Here is a 19130-nt window from a genome sequence, read left to right on the forward strand (position 1 = left end):
CACATTAGCACCCTACACTGAAAATTCATAATGTGACCATGAATTACTTTGATTGAAATAAACTCTTGTATCCTAAATCCATTCCCTGTTCTGATAAATTGCACAGTTCTCACATCTGTTAGTCCCCCAAACTCTGGATTCCACATAGATTTGTTTAAAATTCACAAATGCAGTGTATTCTGGAGCTGTGTAATCCTGTGACATATTGATAGCCTTGGCAATGCTATTTCTCCTGCAAATGCTCTTCTATTTTTGGCAATAATTATGTTACCTATCAGGTTCTGTGTAAGTACAGGGCAGATAATAAATTCCCCCACCTCCAATAACGATAAGCTCTCCATGTCTCTGGAAACTGAAATAAAGCTTTGGTGAATGACAGACTGGTTAGGCTTCATTAACAAAACAATACTGAGTTTAGCTTGTCACTTGCAGGGTGTGTGTGTGTGTGTGTTTGAATTCAGTATGTTTCCTCAATTTTGACATCTTCCTAAACAACTGTGATTTCAAAAGTCTGTTCCAAGTTATCAGTTAATTTGACCAAAAACTTTGGTCCAAGCCTCTTAATGGAATGCAGGCTATCATCTTATTGTTCAGCCTGGCACCTAATAGAAACACTTCAGACAAGGTGCTAAGAAGTGTTTCAATTAAGTAAATTTACCAATGAATGTCTGGATTGATTCCTTGGTTGTCAGCTCTTGGCATCTGGTGATGTGGATCGCCACTCAATGTGGCTAATTAAAATGGATTCTGCAGGTGGGTGGGAAGGCAGAATCCCTCCCACACAGCCATCCTACACAGCCATCTTGTCAGTGATGTCAGCACTTCCCCACTTATTTTCTGGGCTACACAGGTTCAGTTTCCTCATACTTTCCTTACACATCTTGAATCCCACAATCTTCAAGACATTCCTCTGAATCCCCTTCAAGCCAGAATGTATTTTGTATACCTTCTGGCTTGAAAATTTATGAACCCCTGAAAATATATATATATATATATATATATATTTTCAGAGGTTCATAAATTACTATATACTTGCTTTTATTTTTGTATTTATTGTTTTAAGCTGCTTCATAAGCTGCTTTGAATTTGAGTAAAACTCTTGCAAATGTAGGGATGTGTGAATCAGCAAAACTCAAGCTTTTGCATATATATATGCACAGTTCAGAGGTTCATACATTTTCAAGCCAGAAGGTATACAAAATACGTATATATATATATATATATATATATATATATATATATATATATCTCCTACAGACGGGACACAAAACGCAGGTTTGATTCACATACACAAATTGGGGTGGGTGGGGGATTTACAGAATCATTATGACTGAGGCAACATTAAATCTCTGGAAGAACTACATCTCATATTATGTGGGGGTGGTGGCAGTTTAAGCAGCCCTTCAAAACTGTATGAAGACGCAGTGCTGAAAAATGCATAGGAATCCATCAGGGAATTAACAACCTGTGGTCTGTAGGAGCTTTTGTCCTTGGTAGCGTATTTTCAGTAGAGGAGAGAAGGTTCAAAATAAATCAATTTTCCTCAAATAGTTGTGATTGAAAGTGTTATTAGCCATAACAAATGTTAGCGCTGACAAGGGAGCAGCTGTTATCAGCCTTTTGGATGAAAGAGGTGAAACATGAGTCTTATTCATTTGATTTACAGACTATTTGTGAAATGTTACTTGTGAGCCTTGTAGCTGATATTTGTGTTTTGGGAAAAGTTGTTTTTCACTTGGGCCATCCATGTTAAATTTATAGCTCTACAACATGTCCTCAACACTGGTTTAGTTAAAAACTTTACCACCTGAAACAATCTGTAAATTGAGTCTAAATTAACATATCTATATTTATAAGGAGGCAATATATCCTCCTTTTTCTAGAAAGTAATAAATCTTCTCACTGCTAAATATAGATAGATAGATCTAGATCTTCAGTTTCCTTACTGCAGCACTTTATACACAGTAATCAGTCATACTGGAGAATGATTCTACCTGAAGAGTCAATGATACCACCTACTGCTAAGATATTTATCTGTATTTACAGCTGATACAAAAAAGTTCAAGCTTCCCAGTTTCCATTACAGAACATATGTTTTCTAAAGGCATGGCTACAGAGCAGCTCTGAAGAGGTATATTATTGTGTCTTAATTTATTGTTTTAACCAATTGCCCTGAGTGCCATTGTAGAAAGGCAGGGCACAAATCAAATCAAATAAAAAATAATATATTTTACAAAGTAAAAACTGAGGCTCAGGTGACACGACTCAGCCTAGAAAAACAGAACACAGGCCATCTCCTTATTCAGAAAAGAATGCTCTAATAATTTGGAAAGTAATTTTACTTTGCCTTGAGGCTGTAATGGGGGGGGGGGCAATAAACTGAAGCCAAATCTTGACAAGATGGAAGCTCTGTGGACTGCTAGTTCCAAATCCAGAAACTGGGTATGCGACCTGTCCTGGATGGGGTTGCACTCCCCATAAGGAGCAGGTGTGTAGCTTGGGAGTACTACTAGATCGATTTTTGTCACTGGAGCTGCAGTTGGACTCCGTGGCCCAGAGTATTTGGGGCCAGCTTCACCTGATCCACCAGCTACAGCCTTTCCTGGACAGGGATAACCTAGCCACAGTAGTGCATGCACTGGTAACTTCTTGATTAGACTACTGCAATGTCCTTTATGTGGGGTTGCCCTTGAAGACGACATGGAAGTTGCAGCTAGTGCAAAATGCAGCAGCTAGACTGAACATCACGTAAAGGTCATTGTGTGCCAACACGTAAAGGTCATATAAGGCCAGTTTTAAAAGAATTGCACTGGCTGCCAATACGCTTCCAGTCAGAATTCAAAGTGCTGGTGATGACATTTAAAGTCTTAAGTGGCTTGGGATCTCAATATTTGAGGGCACACCTCTCCCTATCTAAGACTGCCCGAGGACTGAGATCTGTTGGAGGGGCCCTCCTCTGTGTCCAACCAGCAGGGGCATCATTAGCAGAGGCCTACCTGGGCACAGGCCCTGGATCTTTTTTGAGCTGTGCCCCAGATATTTTAAGCTGTCCCAATTGTCTTTTTTTTTTTTTTTTTTACATTTTCCCATTGACTTGCATTGGAAAATAGAAATGGTTTTAACGTTTTTAGTTTGTATGATAAATACATGAAATCTGGAGACCTAGTAGCCCCTATGGAGCTGATTGAGCCTGCCAAATTTTGGGCAGTTAGGTCCAGTGTGTTTTGTGCTAGTCACAGGTAAAATTTGCTATTTTCAAGACAATCTGTCAAAGCAGATTGGCAAATTCTGAAAGAGATGGGGGTACCAGACCACCTTACCTGTCTCCTGAGAAACCTGTATGAGGGTCAAGAAGCAACAGTAAGAACCAGACATGGAACAACCGATTGGTTCAAAATTGGGAAAGGAGTACGACAAGGCTGCATATTGTCGCCCTACTTATTTAACTTATATGCAGAGTACATCATGAGAAATGCTTTCAATGAGGGTGAAAGTGGAGAGTGCAAAAGCTGGTCTGAAACTCAACATTAAAAAAACTCAGATCATGGCATCTGGCCCCATCACTTCCTGGCATATAGAAGGGGAAGAAATGGACGCAGTGACAGATTTTCTTTTCTTGGGCTCCAAGATCACCGCAGACAGTGACTGTAGCCATGAAATTAAAAGACGCTTGCTCCTTGGGAGGAAAGCTATGGCAAACCTGGACAGCATAGTAAGAAGCAGAGACATCACCTTGCCGACAAAGGTCTGTATAATCAAAGCTATGGTTTTCCCAGGAGTAATGTATGGCTGTGACAGCTGGACTCTAAGGAAGGCTGAACGCTGAAGAATTGATACTTTCGAACTGTGGTGCTGGAGAAGACTCTTACAAGTCCTCTGGACTGCAAGGAGGTCAAATCAGTCAATCCTAATCAACCCTGACTGCTCATTGGAAGGACAGATACTGAAACTGAAGCTCAAATATTTTGGCCACCTAATGCAAAGAGAAAACTCCCTGGAAAAGACCCTGATGCTGGGAAAGACTGAAGGCAAAAGGAGAAGGGGACGGCAGAGGATGAGATGGCTAGATAGCATCACCGATGCAATGAATATGAACTTGAGCACACTCCGGGAGAGAGTGCAGGACAGGAAGGCCTGGCGTGCTATGGTCCATGGGGTCACGAAGAGTCGGACACGACTTAACGACGGAGCAACAACAACAACAAGTCAACAGGAAGCATAAAGACTCATTTTTCCAAACCTTGAATCAGGTTTGGTGCTGAGCTGAAGTGGACTGACTACAAACTGGCCCGAGCAGAAGCGGGATGTTTTCCAAAATGCTCAATCAGGGTCTGAGTTGAAGTGGTGGGGGGGGTCAGTGCACACTTCTCATGTACATATGTATGTAATGTATGCACACATGTAAGCACACCACATGCACAGACCACACACACACATATATATTAGAGGTCTGCTTAGACTTGGGGAGAGAGAGAGAGAGAGAGAGATGCATAAGCAAATTTGTGTTATGGTTCTGTGTCCTTGATCTTTTAAGAACCTAGCAACGTCCCTGCCCACCAGTGCAAGACATACACTATGGTGAGATGTGGAAGAGGGCCTTCTCTGCTGTGGCACCCCAGTTGTGGAATGCTCTCCCCTTGGAGGCCTGATTGGCACAGACATTGGTTTTATTTCGGCACCAAATTAAAACATGGCTTTTCACCAAAGCCTTTGAAGGCTAACTGAATGCCCTAAAGCTGTACACTGTTTTAACTGTTTTATATTTTCTAATTGGTATTAGCTTGTTTAATGGTTTAATATGCTTTTAGCTGTTTAAATTATTCATTGTTTTATACTGTTTAAATTGATTTTATCTATATGCCCCCCTGAGATCTTAATGATATTTGGTGGGATACAAATGTTTTAAATAAATAAAAAGAAATAAAGGAAAAATCTGTCAGCTAGGAAGAACCCAAAACAAAACAAATGGTGATTTAGGAACTGATCTTGGTGATTTCATAGGGTCCTATTGAGAATATTGTGGAAACACTGTGGAGTAAAACAGCATGTTACTTGATAAGGCACAAGCTGCTAAAAGAAGTTACAGGAGCCTACTTTGAGGAAACATGCTCTAGAAATAATATGGGAGCATCTTCTGAGCTAAGCTGAGAACAATGGGGCTCTGGGAAAAGCTGCCAGTCTAAGGTTGCCACCTTTTTTTGGGAAGGGCTCCTATGCCTTTAATGGCTGCATAACAGACTGATTAAGCTTTCTGTATCACTATGCTACATTTTCCCCCCCACAACAGATGAAGACCTTTCTGTTCACCCAGGCCTTTTAAATAATTATGTAGTCTGGGCCTCTCAATGTTCAGATCTTTGTGTTTAATTTTGGAGTGCCTTTGTTGTATTTTATGTTGCTTTTGATGTTATTGTTTTATGTCTTGTTTTATACTGAAATTGTTTTATGCTTATTTATTGTAAGCTACCCAGATAACTTTAGTTATGGGACAACATACAAACGCTTTATTAAATAAATAAGTAAATAATAAATGTAATGGTTCACTGTTGAATGTCCATCTGTCATGCATTTGTTAAAGGCACAGTAGCCCTGTGAGAGAAAAAAGATGGCAACTCTATTTCATCCCTACCTGCTCCTCATCCAGGTTGAGTAGAGAGCAATTGTCAAGTCTTTCATTAACAGCACCCAACATTGGGTATCTATAAGAGCTACAGAGGATGCTAAAAGCAAAAGATAGGCAGTAATTAAAAATTCCTGTAGACTTACAGAGTTTGGTATCTGGGTAACTCTTATATTTCAAATATTCCAAAGGCAGCTAAGGTTGCCTGCATATACAGCCTCTTCTCCATACAGATTTCTTTCTGTGTTTATTGCACTTGGATCCCATTCTTCTTCGAAGGAGCTCAGTATGATGGATGTGGGCTTTTCCCACTTTATCCTCACAACAACTGTTTGAGTTAGTAGTGCAGTTGTAAAGCAGTAATTGGCCCAAGGTCAGCCAGTGAACTTCATAGCTAAGTGGGGATTTGAACTCAGCTCTCCCTGCTCCATGACTAATTCTCTATCCACTACATGTTTAAGTTGTGCACAAATTATGGAACCTTACAATCAAGAAAACATGGGGCATTTATATTACATGCTCTCTGATACATACACAAACTCAATGATATTTTGGTTGCACATAAAGTCCACTTATTCTTGGTTAGCTTTAACAGGGCTGATATGGAATAAATTGGGTCTGGGTTGCAGCCTTTTTTAACATCTGAATCAGGTTTTCATTTAGAGCCAAGGCTGACTCCAGAATCTGTCTTCAGTGCTATCATTTAATCCAGCGACATGTGAAGAAAGATGAAAGGATTTCTGTTCAGAGTGCCTTTTCATTGCCATTAACTAACTATAATTAGTCTCCCAACTTCTGGGATTGGTGGAAAAACTTCAAGCTAAAGTTTTTTCCCCATGCAGGACTGAGAGCTTTTTAGCAAATTAAACTCCAACACCTGGGGTTGAAATCTTTCTCCCCAGCAAGGCGCCTTTTTCTGGTACCTGCATAACAGGCAACTGTTTCCTATTATAAAGCATTTCCTATTATAGCATCTCCATGCCAGGAAAGAATTAGAAAAAGACTGAACAAGTATGGTTTGTTTGGAAGGGTTGCCAGGAGAAAGCCTCCTCTCTAAAAAGAACATGGCAGCACGGCTTAGGTTTGCAAAGTTGCATCTGAACAAATCACAAGACTTCTGGAACAATGTCCTTTGGACAGATGAGACCAAAGTGGAGATGTTCGGCCATAATGCACAGCGCCACATTTGGCAAAAACCAAACACAGCATATCAGCACAAACATCTCATACCAACTGTCAAGCATGGTGGTGGAGGGGTGATGATTTGGGCTTGTTTTGCAGCCACAGGACCTGGGCACCTTGCAGTCATTGAGTCGACTATGACCTCCTCTGTATACCAAAGTATTCTAGAGTCAAATGTGAGGCCATCTGTCTGACAGCTAAAGCGTAGCCGAAATTGGGTCATGCAACAGGACAACGACCCCAAGCACACCAGCAAATCTACAACAGAATGGCTGAAAAAGAAAATAAGGCGTTGCAATGGCCCAGTCAAAGTCCAGACCTCAACCGGATTGAAATGCTGTGGCGGGAGCTTAAGAGAGCTGTATATAAACAAATGCCCGCAAACCTCAATGAACTGAAGCAATATTGTAAAGAAGAGTGGGCCAAAATTCCTCCACAATGATGTGAGTCTGATAAAGTCATACAGAAAACAATTACTTCAAGTTATTGCTGCTAAAGGTGGTTCTACAAGCTATTGAATCACACATGGCTTCTCCATTTTGGCTTTATTTCTGTAAAATAAATAATGGCACAGTGTAATATGTCATGTGTTGTTGTTTATCTGAGGCTGTATTTACCTAATTTTAAGACCTGCTAAGGACCAGATGATTTTTATTATGTCCTGATACGTAAAACCATAGAACTCAAAGAGGGTGTACTTTCTTTTTCACATGACTGTAATAACCCTTGGCTTGCCTCATCAAATAAATATTGTTGCCAAGCTTTTAACTCCTTAAATGGAAGCTATAAGCGATACAACACTTTAAGAAACAATGGATTGTATTGAATTGAGTCCCTCTGCTCAAGGAAGGCTTTAATCCAGAAATATTCCAAATTCCCCCTTTCTTTCACCCTGCCCCCTGCAGCACCTCTCACATTGTGTCAAAGGGTCCCCAACCCTCTGGAACAAATTTGGGGACCATGCAGGGGGCTGCAGAGGAAAGGAGGAATCAGGAAAATTTGCTTCCCACCCCACTGTGTTCACAGAAGCCTCGGCTGGATTGAAGAGCCTTCTGTAAGTGGAGGGACACAACTGAATATAACCCAATGCCATCTTAGTGTTCCTACACATCACTTATGAGAAAGTTATGGATATCCCAAATATGCAGATTATCCTAAATTTGAGACAGTATGAAACCAAAGTGTCTACCCCTCGGATCTTGAGCTTAGTTGTAACCTCTACTCATAAATACTGTTATCAGCCACACACTTCCTTCAGTCCAAATCCCTCTCTAATTTTTTCCCACAGCCTTGGGAACTAACACTCTTATTTTGAGTAGGCTGATTTTAAGGCTGAGCAGTACAGAAAATTCTTTCATTACTGAGCACAGAAGGCAAGGTGCTTAAAAACAGAATAGTAAGAACAGCATAGCATCATCAGAAAGATTATTTAACTTGTCCTACATTGTACACAAGGATCATCTCTAAGAACACATTCCTGATATGTCAGACCAAAACCCAAACGGGTTGCCAACTGATTAAAAAAAATACTCTGAGCACGTGCAGTTTTGCATTCTAAACTCACTTAAATCATAGCACCATCACAACTACAGGAATAAAATGGGGCTTGCTTCCGCTGCTTTCTGGATGGTCATTTGGAGGCCCCCCGGACTGCGGGGCCCTGGACTGTGGCCCCAAGTTCCAGCCCTAACTGCACCACTGTTCGATCATCGTCCTGCTCCGCCTTTCCCCGCTACCGTCTCTTGCCTTGCTTCACCGTAGGCTTCGTCCTTACACCATTGTTCTGCCTTGGTATATACAAAACACTCTAGGCTCTGGACCCCACCTCAGACGCGGGAACCCTTATTTCCTGGATTGTTTCAAAACTTCCAACGGGACCACTCCGGCATTTTAGTAGATGAAACAGCCTAGCTCAGTTTTGTTTTGTTTTGTTTTTGAGGGAAGGGGGCGGGGGGAAGTGGCAGTTCGGTTGCTAAGGCCGCTGCGTAGCTAAGCAACATCCTGCTCACTAACGACGCGAGGTCACAGAATTGCCGCACTCGCCGCTTCCAACCGTTTTGCGAGAAGAAAGATCGAAGGGGCGGGTATTTCCGGTAGGGTTAAGGCGGAAGCGGCAGTTCTGAGGGAGCCGGCGTAGGCACGCAGGAGAGCTCCAAGGAGAGATGAGGGCCGAGGAGCTCCCGGGCTGCGTGATGGAGCTGCCCTCGAGCCCGCTGGAGCAAAGTGCTGGTGAGTGAATTCCCTCATACGAAGCTCGAAGGGCGGCTTGCTGGAGAGGAAAGAGAAATTCCGGCACGCCGAATGTGTAACCTAAAGTAGACGAAGGCGGTCCTTCATTTTTGAGAGTTAGCTTTGAGGCTCGGTTCCCTTTGGCTTAGTGCCGGAATCTGCTGCGAATGCCAAGGTACCTTAGCCGCGGGGGTGGGGGATGAAAGAACCATGGATAAGACGCGCACACGCACATAGCCCAAGGCCCTCCTGGCTAGCTCAGGGATGGTATGAAGAGATGGCTGCATTGCAAAAATTGTGTGTGTTCTTTATGCCATGGCAGTGTAGTCCCTGTTGTTAAGATGGAAGGCAGACTTTACTCTTGCTTTTTCAGATGCTCGTACTGAGAACGGAAACAAAGTCAACCTGCCTGTGGTGATACTGCTTGGGTGGGCTGGCTGCAAAGATAGGTATCTGGAGAAATACAGCACCATCTATCTACGAAAGGTGAGTAGTGACCTTTCATAACTTTAGCTTTGCTACAGTTCAGTTTCTCCACTATACCTCAGTGAAAGATCTTTTCTTGACCCATCCAGAAATCTATCAAGTAGTATATATGACAGTATTCCTTTTTGGAGCATCTGTCATACTTTCATTTTTCCTGTAAGATACCTTCTCAAAGCCCTAATGGAGAAAAATGGGAAAGAATTTTATTAATGAAAATGTTGTTATGAAAAATCTAGGGTGGAATTTTGCTAACTTGGTCATTCGCAGAGCTAATGTAGAGTACACTCTTGTGTTGCATTGCTTACTCAACCACTTGATTGCAGTCTGGAAATGTGTGCACAGGACTGTCACAATCCTTTGTTAGGTCTAATCCAATCCTTGAATCCCTTGTTCCTTGAAATAAAAACACTGGGAGCTAAACATTTTGGAACTAAAACTTTTCTTGAGTTATTCAAAGTAAACTTATCCTGTTGCAGTGCAGAGGTTAGAAGTGGACTACGCTGACACCTCTATACATATTGAAAGTGCTTTATGGCTTTGGGACCCCATGATCTGTATTAAGTTGCACTCAGGAGCTTGACTGGGATCCAAATTTATTTCAAACAAAATTCATATCTTTATATTCCCAGTATGAAATCACCCCCTGGTGTTACCTATGCTGTTAATGCTTACTTTGTTTTGCAATTTCTTAACTGAAAACTTGGGAAAAAAATTGAAGGGGTTGCTTTTGGTAATGGCTCTGTAGAGACCAAAGATTGGTAGAGACCAAAATTCAGCATTGCTGAATTGTTTGGCATCCTCCTTAAAGATACTTTCTAAGGGACATTCAATAGGTACAACTTTGTGTTCATTACCTGGTTTCCCTTCAGAGGTTCTGAAAATTAAATGAAGTACAAAGGCCCTCTCTGACATTTTATCTAATTATTATTGTAGGCCTTTGGAATTCCCTTGTTGAGGGGGCATTATGTCTCTCTCCCAGTTTTCTTGACTGGTGGGTTGGTATACAGCCATTTTGGTTTTAAGTTGAAAAGGTTTGCACAGATCCCTTGTCTGGTTTGCACTGGTCCTTCTCAGAGATGATCACTGGCCAAAGCAAAATAATTTTATTTGTCTATCACTGTAATTCTAGGGAAGGAGGGTTAGAGAGTTGTGGTTTCAAGGAGGAGAAGAAAATCTTGGGCTTCCTGTAAATATAAATAATATCTGTGTACTGTTTGACTGAGGATACTAGAAGACTCTACCTGGCTAGCCCTTTGCTAAGGCTGACTGCTAGAAGGAAGTGGTTTGAGAGGAGTTTTTACAATTAGGCTTAGTCTCAAAGCAGACAAAACAGATCTCTCAATTCCTTAGGCTTTGGTATTGATAGATTGATCATAATGAACTGCGATTCTGTTCTCACAAAATATTTTCAGAATTATTTGTGAAATCTGGATTACAAGTGAGAGCCTTCAATTAACCTCAGAATTTGTCCAATGTTAGGGGTAGAAAACACTGTCCAAGAGATGGTAAACCACATCTAGAGGTTAATGCTTTTTTGACTGCTTCAGGAGATAACCAGTGCCCCCATGTCTAGAGAACCCTTTGTGACTCCTCTGGAAACCCTGTAATCAAAACTTGTACTCTAGAAGACACTGCTTATGTGCATCTTAATTTGAAATATGTACTTTTGAGGTATTTACAATCTTGCAACAGCAGCACCCTTGAAAGTCAGAAACTATCCTAATGTATGGTGGTAGATGTGGACCTGAGTGGAAAAAGGAAGCCAGTTTATGGTTCTAGAGAGCACATACAAAATTGAAAAAGCACATACACTTGCAAAAAGCTTCTTGCATGACTCAGTATGGCACCCACTTTAACAGACCTTCCTGAGTTGCTCCCAATGAAACCATTTTGCCAGTTATTATTTATACATATATATATATATATATGTGTGTGTGTGTGTACATGTATGAAAAGAATTAGAACTTTTGGGTTAGAAGGTTTTGTGTTGGACGGAGATGGGGCCACAATCCTGTGCACACTTACATGGGATTAAGTCCTATGAGATTCAGAGGGACTTGAAGTAAATATACATACGATTAGACTATTTGTATGAATTCCTTGTCATCACTGAGGCTGCAGTCCTATGTACACTTATTGGGGAGCTAGGCCCATTGAATAAAGTGGGACGTACTTCTTTATACTATCTATCTATCTCTCTATCTATCCATCCATCCATCCATCCATCCTCTTTATTGCCCAACAGCCAAAGGTCTTTCTAACAAATGTGCATTGGATTTTACTGTGAAGCTTGCCATTAATTAATTAAGAGATGATATTCAGAATGTAGTTTGGTGATGGCAACAGTAGGGTGTTGTTGTTTTTTTACTTCTGTAGTCCAAAGATCCTAGTAGGGATTAAAAAATGCACCTGATATTTAATTAAAAGATTACACAGACTTTGGTTAGACTCGTATGTAGTTTAAAAATCTGAATTGGCAAACCAACTAATCCCAAAACAGGATAGTAGTGGCCTGTGCCTCCTTGTGTTTATAATATTTTATAGTTCAGCTACTTTAAAGGTGCCACAGCAAAAGCAGATACCTTACAAGTAATAGTGCCATCATCATTCAGCAGCTGCAGGGGTTTGAGTTTTTTTTGCAACTTGGCTAGATGTACTACTTCATTTCTAATTTTCTTTTACAGATTACATTTAGCAATCCTAAATAATGAGATAGATCCTCTACCTCACCACAGCCACATATATTGTAAATTGCCTGGCTGTATCGATCTAGTAGGTCTAATCTGGAATTTTTAAAGAAGTGTAGGTTCTGTACAGCCTGCTAGTGTCTTACTCCCCAATATAATAATCCAACAAATACGTCTGTTTTTAGTAGTAGTATACCACTACTGGATTTTTAAACAGCCTTTCAGGATAGATTATCCTCCCAGCGTGGTTTACAATAGTCAATAAAACAAAAGATCATAGAAAAACATTAGAATATTAAAACATAATGAGATCGTACACAAAGACCACGAGAGCATTTATATCAATAGATCAGATAAAACAGATAAAAATATCACCAGCAAATAAAAACAACATTGAAATAGTAAGCAGCAGATAATACAGTTTTAGCACCACAAATCATTCAGAAGCTGACTGGAATAAAAAGATCTTTTGAGCCTTCCTAAAGGCCAATGGGAAAGGGACAAGAGTATTTTCATGGGGAGGGTATTCCAGAGATATGGGGCTGAATTTTGTTGAGCAAGGCAGTGATAAATATTGATATTGGTCAGTGACCAGCAGTTTACACTTGACTTTAGTTTGAGTCTTGGTTCTCTAAAGCTACATAAAACAGATTACAGCCCGGCATACAGTCCCAAGATGCTTTCCCCATGATTGAAACTGCCTCTTCCTCAGTATGATTGTTTATCCATGAACAGAATGCAATATCTATCTATGGTTAGAGTTCACATATGCAAGAGTGTTACTGTAATATTATAGTATTGTAGAAGTACCAACTATCAGACCACTTACTTTTTAAAGATTCTTATCTTTAAAGTTCTAAATGGCTTGGGGCAGTAGGTACCTGAAGGATCACTTGCCCTCCCTGAGCAGTTTGTTCAACATCTGAGGCTCTTCTCTGGATGACCCCACTGGCTGAAGTATACAGGTGTCCACATGTAACGTAGCTGTGCCAAACTTGTGGAATGCCTTCCTTAGGGTGGTACACCTAGCTCAAATGCTGAGTGGTTTTAGACACAATGTAAAAATGTAGCTTTTTTAGAGATGCTTTAAGTATGGGCTGAATTATTGCTATTTTAACTACATTATCCTCCTGCTGCTGTATTAGCCCTATGTTCCCTTTCTTGGTTGCTCTTTTATGGCTTTAAATAAGGCTGTGTTTTTATTAGATTATTTTTATTGTTTGATATTTGTGATTTTTATTATGGATTTAATTTTAATGTTGCCCCATAGATGGCTATCTATGGTTTGAAGATTCGGGTATTGCATCTGCTGTCAGATCTTCTAGGAAGGATCCAGTCTTTAGTTTGTGTGGCAGCTTCTGTGGTTCTTGCTAAAGCAAATATGGAAAAAATCAATGGTGATCATACCATAGGATGCACCTACTTTGACCTTTTCTCCCTGCAGTTCTGTGGATACAAATTGCATCGGAGATAATAATAGAGAAAAATGACTTTGATTTTCTCAGAAGTATCCATATGACTACTTTCTAATACACTAATAATTTCTGGTACAGTAGTTCTGAATAGAGGTGGCTCCTGAAAGTTGCATTGTGGCTCAAATTGTTCTAGTTATTTTCAGGTTGTTAGGTAGTAGAAATTCTCCCAATAACCTCGAGGTAGGGAATTATTTTTATTTAAGATGGGGGCATGTTGCCAATTTTAAATGAATCTGGGGCTCATTTAAAAAATGTATCTTTTGTCCATACACAAATGTGCACACATTTGCTCTGTATTTAATATACAAACATATGCAACACCTCTCTATTCCCATTGCCCCATCAGTACTAGCTTGGTTAGAATACGTGTAGAACACCTCTAAGGAGGAAGCTGTTCATGAGAACTGAAGGAAAGGGATCCTCTGTTTTTCTGTGCTGCTGATCCTGAGTATGTCACTCACATGGTCCTGATAAGATCATGAAGATAGCACTAGGACCCACAACAAAACCAGGATGAAGCCAAGGAAGAGTCACAAGGGGCCAGATTGAAAGGTGGAGGGGGATCTGATCTGGCCTATAGACATACAGCTTTCTATCTTTGCAGGAACCCAGCACAAGATCTGCCATCTTTCTGTAAATTATTTTGTCAATTCATATTTTCTTATCTTGTCTAAATATACCTGGAAGCAGGACTTTAATGGGGATTTGCTTCTAGGCCTCTGCCCAGTAAAGGCTTTAAAAATCCAAGTCTTCTAACATTTCTAACCAATTAGGTTATTGCAAGCCATGTTACAGCAATACTGCTTCTAAGATGTTGCCATTTCCCTGAGTGAAAGGCATTGAGGAGACCAGTTCTGAACTGCAGTAAATGATGAGTCCTGCTGACAGATCTTGTCAATTGCTTGTTCTTTGTGTTACATACCCACACTAAAACTTGTGTATTCCTCGCAGGGATGTGTAGTGATCCGCTATACGGCTCCCTGGAGATTGGTGTTCTTTTCAGAATCCTTTGGCATAAAGACCTTGGAGAACTTGGCTAAGAAGCTGCTGGAGCTCCTCTTTGACTACAAAGTGGAGACGAAGCCCCTGCTCTTTCATGTCTTTAGCAATGGAGGTGTCATGCTCTACCGTTACATTGTGGAGCTCCTTCACACTCAACAACAGTTCCAGCATCTGAGGGTGGTGGGTACTGTGTTTGACAGTGCTCCTGGCAGGAAGAACCTGATGGGTGGGCTCCGTGCCCTGTCACTTATTTTAGCACCATACAGTGTATGTGTTAAGTACCCTCTTCTACTGACGTTTGCAGTCATGGTGGTGACATTGAGAATCATGCTGTATCCTGTGACCCGTTTTGTACATGAGAGCCACTATGATGCCATGTTGAAGCAACCCTCCAGATGGCCTGAACTCTACCTGTACTCCAAGGCTGATTCCGTTATCCTAGCAAGTGATGTGGAGAGCATGGTAGTGGCTCGACAGCAGCGGCGGGTCTTTGTTAAGGTTGTGGACTTTGTGGACTCTGATCACGTCAGCCACCTGCGGGAATATCCCACCTCATATGCAACTCATTGTACCTCCTTCATGTACAGTTGCATTGGGAGCACTTATGCTTACTAGGATGGCCCATGTTAGCATATTCTCTCTTCCACTAATATTTTTATATTGTAAACCATTCATAATTGCTCTCAATACAATTTTGTCCCTGCCATTTGCCTGTGAAACCAAAATATTTCTCAATGCCTGGATATCTGAAATTGTCTGAGCAGTAGGGAGTGGGACTGCAGGATAACTATGGGAACATCCAAACTAATGTATCTTCCAATGCATGCATTCTTTCTTGGCCTTGCAAGTGGGCTTTGAAAAGTGCTTTGTACTGGGCTGTGTGTGCTCACACCTCTGAAACAAGAAAAGCTACATTCTGCTACCTGTATAAATGTATGCATATTTGCATATATTTGCTTATTTTACATACTGCTTCCTGCTTCTGCTTGCTATGAAAGGCAAGGAGCTACTAGCTGTACCAGGCAGTGAAGCCCTCCCCCTTCCTAATAGAAATTTTATTCAGCTTCCTGTATGATTTCTGAGATTTTAGCAGGCACAGGCTCTTAAGTGTACACAACCATGTCTATACTAATCTCATTCTTCCATTAACTGCTTCCTTTGCTGCATCTCCTTCCTCATTTCTCCCCCCCCCTTTTTTTTTGCAACACTGTCTGTTTTGTGACTAAGAAGCAAAAGAAGTTCCTTCCTGTGCTGCTTTGTTTATCTTTGCAATTAGTTGATCCACTACTCTATCTGGGCTGCTTCTCCCTCACAAACCTTCCTTGTGGCCAATGACTTTTTAACTGAGGACAGGAGGAGACTTCTTGTGGCATTAAAGCTATGTAAGAGGCACCATATTATCAGCCAGGCTCCAAAACTGAACTAAGAGGAGAAACCTCAGGTTAGTGCGTATCTATTTTGTGGAGCTGTATTGCATGCACAAAATGACACCCTTGTAATCCATATCTATCTGGAATAATTACCATATCTTTGTATATATGCACTCTCACAGATCAAAATCTGTATTAATAAGCATGAATTGAAAAAAATACTCTTTTACTAACCTGTTCGTGAGAATAGGGGTAGGTAGAAGGAGTTTTGTAGTAACTAATCTGTATGACATTAACTTGATCATGTGCCCATAGCGGGAAGGGTGTAAAATAGTGAAGGACACTGACTGGCGTACTAGCCAAGCTGTCATAGCTGATTTAGTATGCATTAAAAAGGGTGGATTAACCCCATCATGGTGTCTGTCTTCACGCGACTTCCCTTCCTTTTTCAACTTTGGGTGGCTGCTCAGCCTGCATGTTACAGCATTGCATACTCTTCACTCTCAAATACTTGCCTTTGTATCCATGGTCCAGTCATGCAAGGTATTTTGTTCCTGGTTTCTGGTGCAGTGGAAATAACCGAGGAGGAAAACATGTTGCTGTTTCAGATGTGCTAAATGTTCTGGGCTGATAACACACTTCGTGATTCAGAAAGAATAGGTAACTAGATCTAAGCCCTTGGCTTTAGAGCAATCCCAGCAAAATGGGTGATTCCTAAAGAATAAGGGCTAGATCCAGATTTATTGATACTTAAAGCAGACCTAGTGAAATCAGTGGGACTTAGTCCTAAATTTGAACTATGGTCCTGTTGAATTCAATGGGTGTACTTTAAGTATGAACAAATCTGGATCCAGTTTTAAGTGTTTGAAGCCTGTAAACCAGGGTTGGGAGATGTGTGGCCAACCAGATGTTGTTGGATTGCAACTCCCATCAGCCCTAGCCAGCATAGCCAATGGTGAGGGATTATGGAAGCAGTTCAACAACATCTGGAGGGCAATATGTTTGCTGTCCCTGCTGTAAACTAATGGTCCCTTAATTGCCTTAACTGCAGATCTGTATCAGGAGCTTTCATAGCTCCCCAAGACCAGTAGATTTTGTAGGACAAGCTTTTCTGTCAATAGAAACCCTCTATTGGAGCCTTCCCAAAACTGGTGCCATTTAGACATTTTGGACTTTGGTTGCCATCAGCCCTAGCCAGTGTGGCCAATGGTCAGGAACATTATGAGTTATAGTCCAAAACATCTGTAGGGCACCATGTTGGGGAAGGCTACTCTTCTGCCACTTCTGGCAAACAGTCTATTTTATTGTGTTTTTTTCACAGTAGTGCCACAGAGCTGAAGAACTAAAAATGCACCTCTATAGAAAGACAGACTGAAATCTAAGGTCAGGAATTGTCATTTAGTCCTTACTTGAAAATAGAGTTTACTAATGTATGCAGCTGCATCTATGTGGAATAATAAACAAAATGGGCGTCACAATCTCGTGTTATGATGATCTGTCCTTTCTGTTATGGTGGACAGCATTGGACTTCAGCCAGCAAGTCCTGGGTTCAAATCCTGACTCACAGCTTAATCTTTCATCTTTGCTCAAAAGCAAGTCTCATTATGTTTGGTGGGATTTACTCCCAAGTAAGCATGGATAGGATTGCAGCCTCAACCATGAAAATCACTTGGTAGCCTTGAGCCAGTCACAATGTTTTAGTCTAACCTATCTCACAGAGTTGTTGTGAGGACAGCATGGGATAACTTTATGTATATCTCCTTATACTCCTTGGAGCAAGACTAGGATATAAATGATGGTGATACAGGGCAATTTGAGCAGTATTGCACAAATCTTTGTGCTAGAACATTTTTATATGATACATTACTGATGTCTGCCCTATGTGTTGCTTTGCTTTCGAAGCTACATGAGATGACTATGGGTTTTTGTTTTTTATTTTAAAGATTTATATTCTGCTTTTCAAAAAACAAATACACTTTATCATAGTAAAAATAAAAAAAATCATATAGCAGCAGACTTGAAGATGAAAAATAAAAGCAGCATTAATGTGTATAAAACAGAACTTCTGCATTAACTGATTTAACTGTTGATTTGTTATGAAAAACTGTTATGTAAAAATGCACATGTTTCTATTCTGACTTCACCATTGGATATTAGAGGTTTTAAGATTATAGCACTATAGACGTACTATTTGCCAGGGCTGGATATATTGTATCTCCAAGGCTAGGAAGAGAATTGGTAGCACAGGGAACTTCAGTTATACAATAAAGTTTTAGGGGTTAAGGAGTAAGTGATGCTGCCTCTTGGTCATTTTTCCTGATTAAAGTTGTTTTTCTCTTTATAAAAGGAACCCCAATGGTTCGATCAGAAGTGTTTCTGAGTAAAGTCCCTAGCGTGTGGGGAAAAAGTGTGACAGACCGCTCTCTAGTGGTTCTAAGTCAAAACAGCAAAAGGTTAAAGATTTTTTAAAAACCCGGATCGTTTTGCCAGAGTCCCTTTTGTTTAAGTTATTGAGAAGTTTTTTTTTCATGGGAGCAGATAAACTTTGTTTGTTCATCTAACAATGGCATTACTTTTTCACAGCTGGTCATTGACTCCTTTTTAAAATTGGAACTATTTCGGCAGGCATAGATAATACAGTAGCTATGACTCCTATGTGTGAATAAGGCCACATTATCTATTAGCAATGTAGGAAGAGAATTGATATGCACTTAGAGAGATCTGTTAGAGAAGTTCATATCTACAGTCTTCCTATCCAGCTTTTGTGTCTAGCACATTAGAAAGATAGATTAAGTGGAGTTGAGATCAAAGGTCAGCTTATGAATTGCTTCATCTAATTGGTAAGTCACATTTTTCAACCAATACATGTGTAATTAGAAAAATAATTGTGCAATTTGGTTATGCACACTTTTTACAATTATGTTGTAATTTGACAACATAAACTATATTGTGTCTGTCCACGTAAGCATGAGTGGTGCTATGCAACTGTAGCATTTGTTTAATGGCAACAAGTTGTGTTATATACCAACTACAATCTCTGGACTAGTTCATTTTGTCACAATTTAATGTAAAATAGCAA

At 40.5% G+C, this 19130-nt stretch overlaps 2 protein-coding genes across 4 annotated transcripts in view; one reads left to right on the forward strand and one right to left on the reverse strand.

The window, feature by feature from the left end:
* Positions 1–19130, reverse strand: part of ARMH1 (armadillo like helical domain containing 1) — a 42412-nt gene that overhangs the window by 23110 nt on the left and 172 nt on the right. Inside the window, exon 1 of one of the 2 annotated variants that reach the window (XM_084852727.1) lies at positions 8367–8843. The exons of the other annotated variant lie outside the window; for it this stretch is intronic. The gene's annotated coding sequence lies outside the window, so the exon portion shown is untranslated. Of the gene's footprint in view, positions 1–8366; positions 8844–19130 lie in introns of those variants that run through there. 2 annotated transcript variants of the gene reach the window in all.
* The window catches only part of TMEM53 (transmembrane protein 53), a 30284-nt gene continuing 20071 nt past the window's right edge, over positions 8918–19130 (forward strand). Inside the window, exons 1-3 of one of the 2 annotated variants that reach the window (XR_014790582.1) lie at positions 8918–9031; positions 9405–9517; positions 14631–16122. Coding sequence is in view for 1 of the 2 variants with exons in the window: in XM_084852729.1 (XP_084708855.1) it covers positions 8965–9031; positions 9405–9517; positions 14631–15296 (846 nt within the window). In the remaining variant the exon portion in view is untranslated. Of the gene's footprint in view, positions 9032–9404; positions 9518–14630; positions 19078–19130 lie in introns of those variants that run through there. The other variant, XM_084852729.1, reaches the window with a different exon arrangement.

Source organism: Heloderma suspectum, chromosome 4 (assembly GCF_057233095.1).
Source record: "Heloderma suspectum isolate Gila_16-S chromosome 4, 16-S_ref, whole genome shotgun sequence".
Classification (NCBI taxonomy): domain Eukaryota; kingdom Metazoa; phylum Chordata; class Lepidosauria; order Squamata; family Helodermatidae; genus Heloderma; species Heloderma suspectum.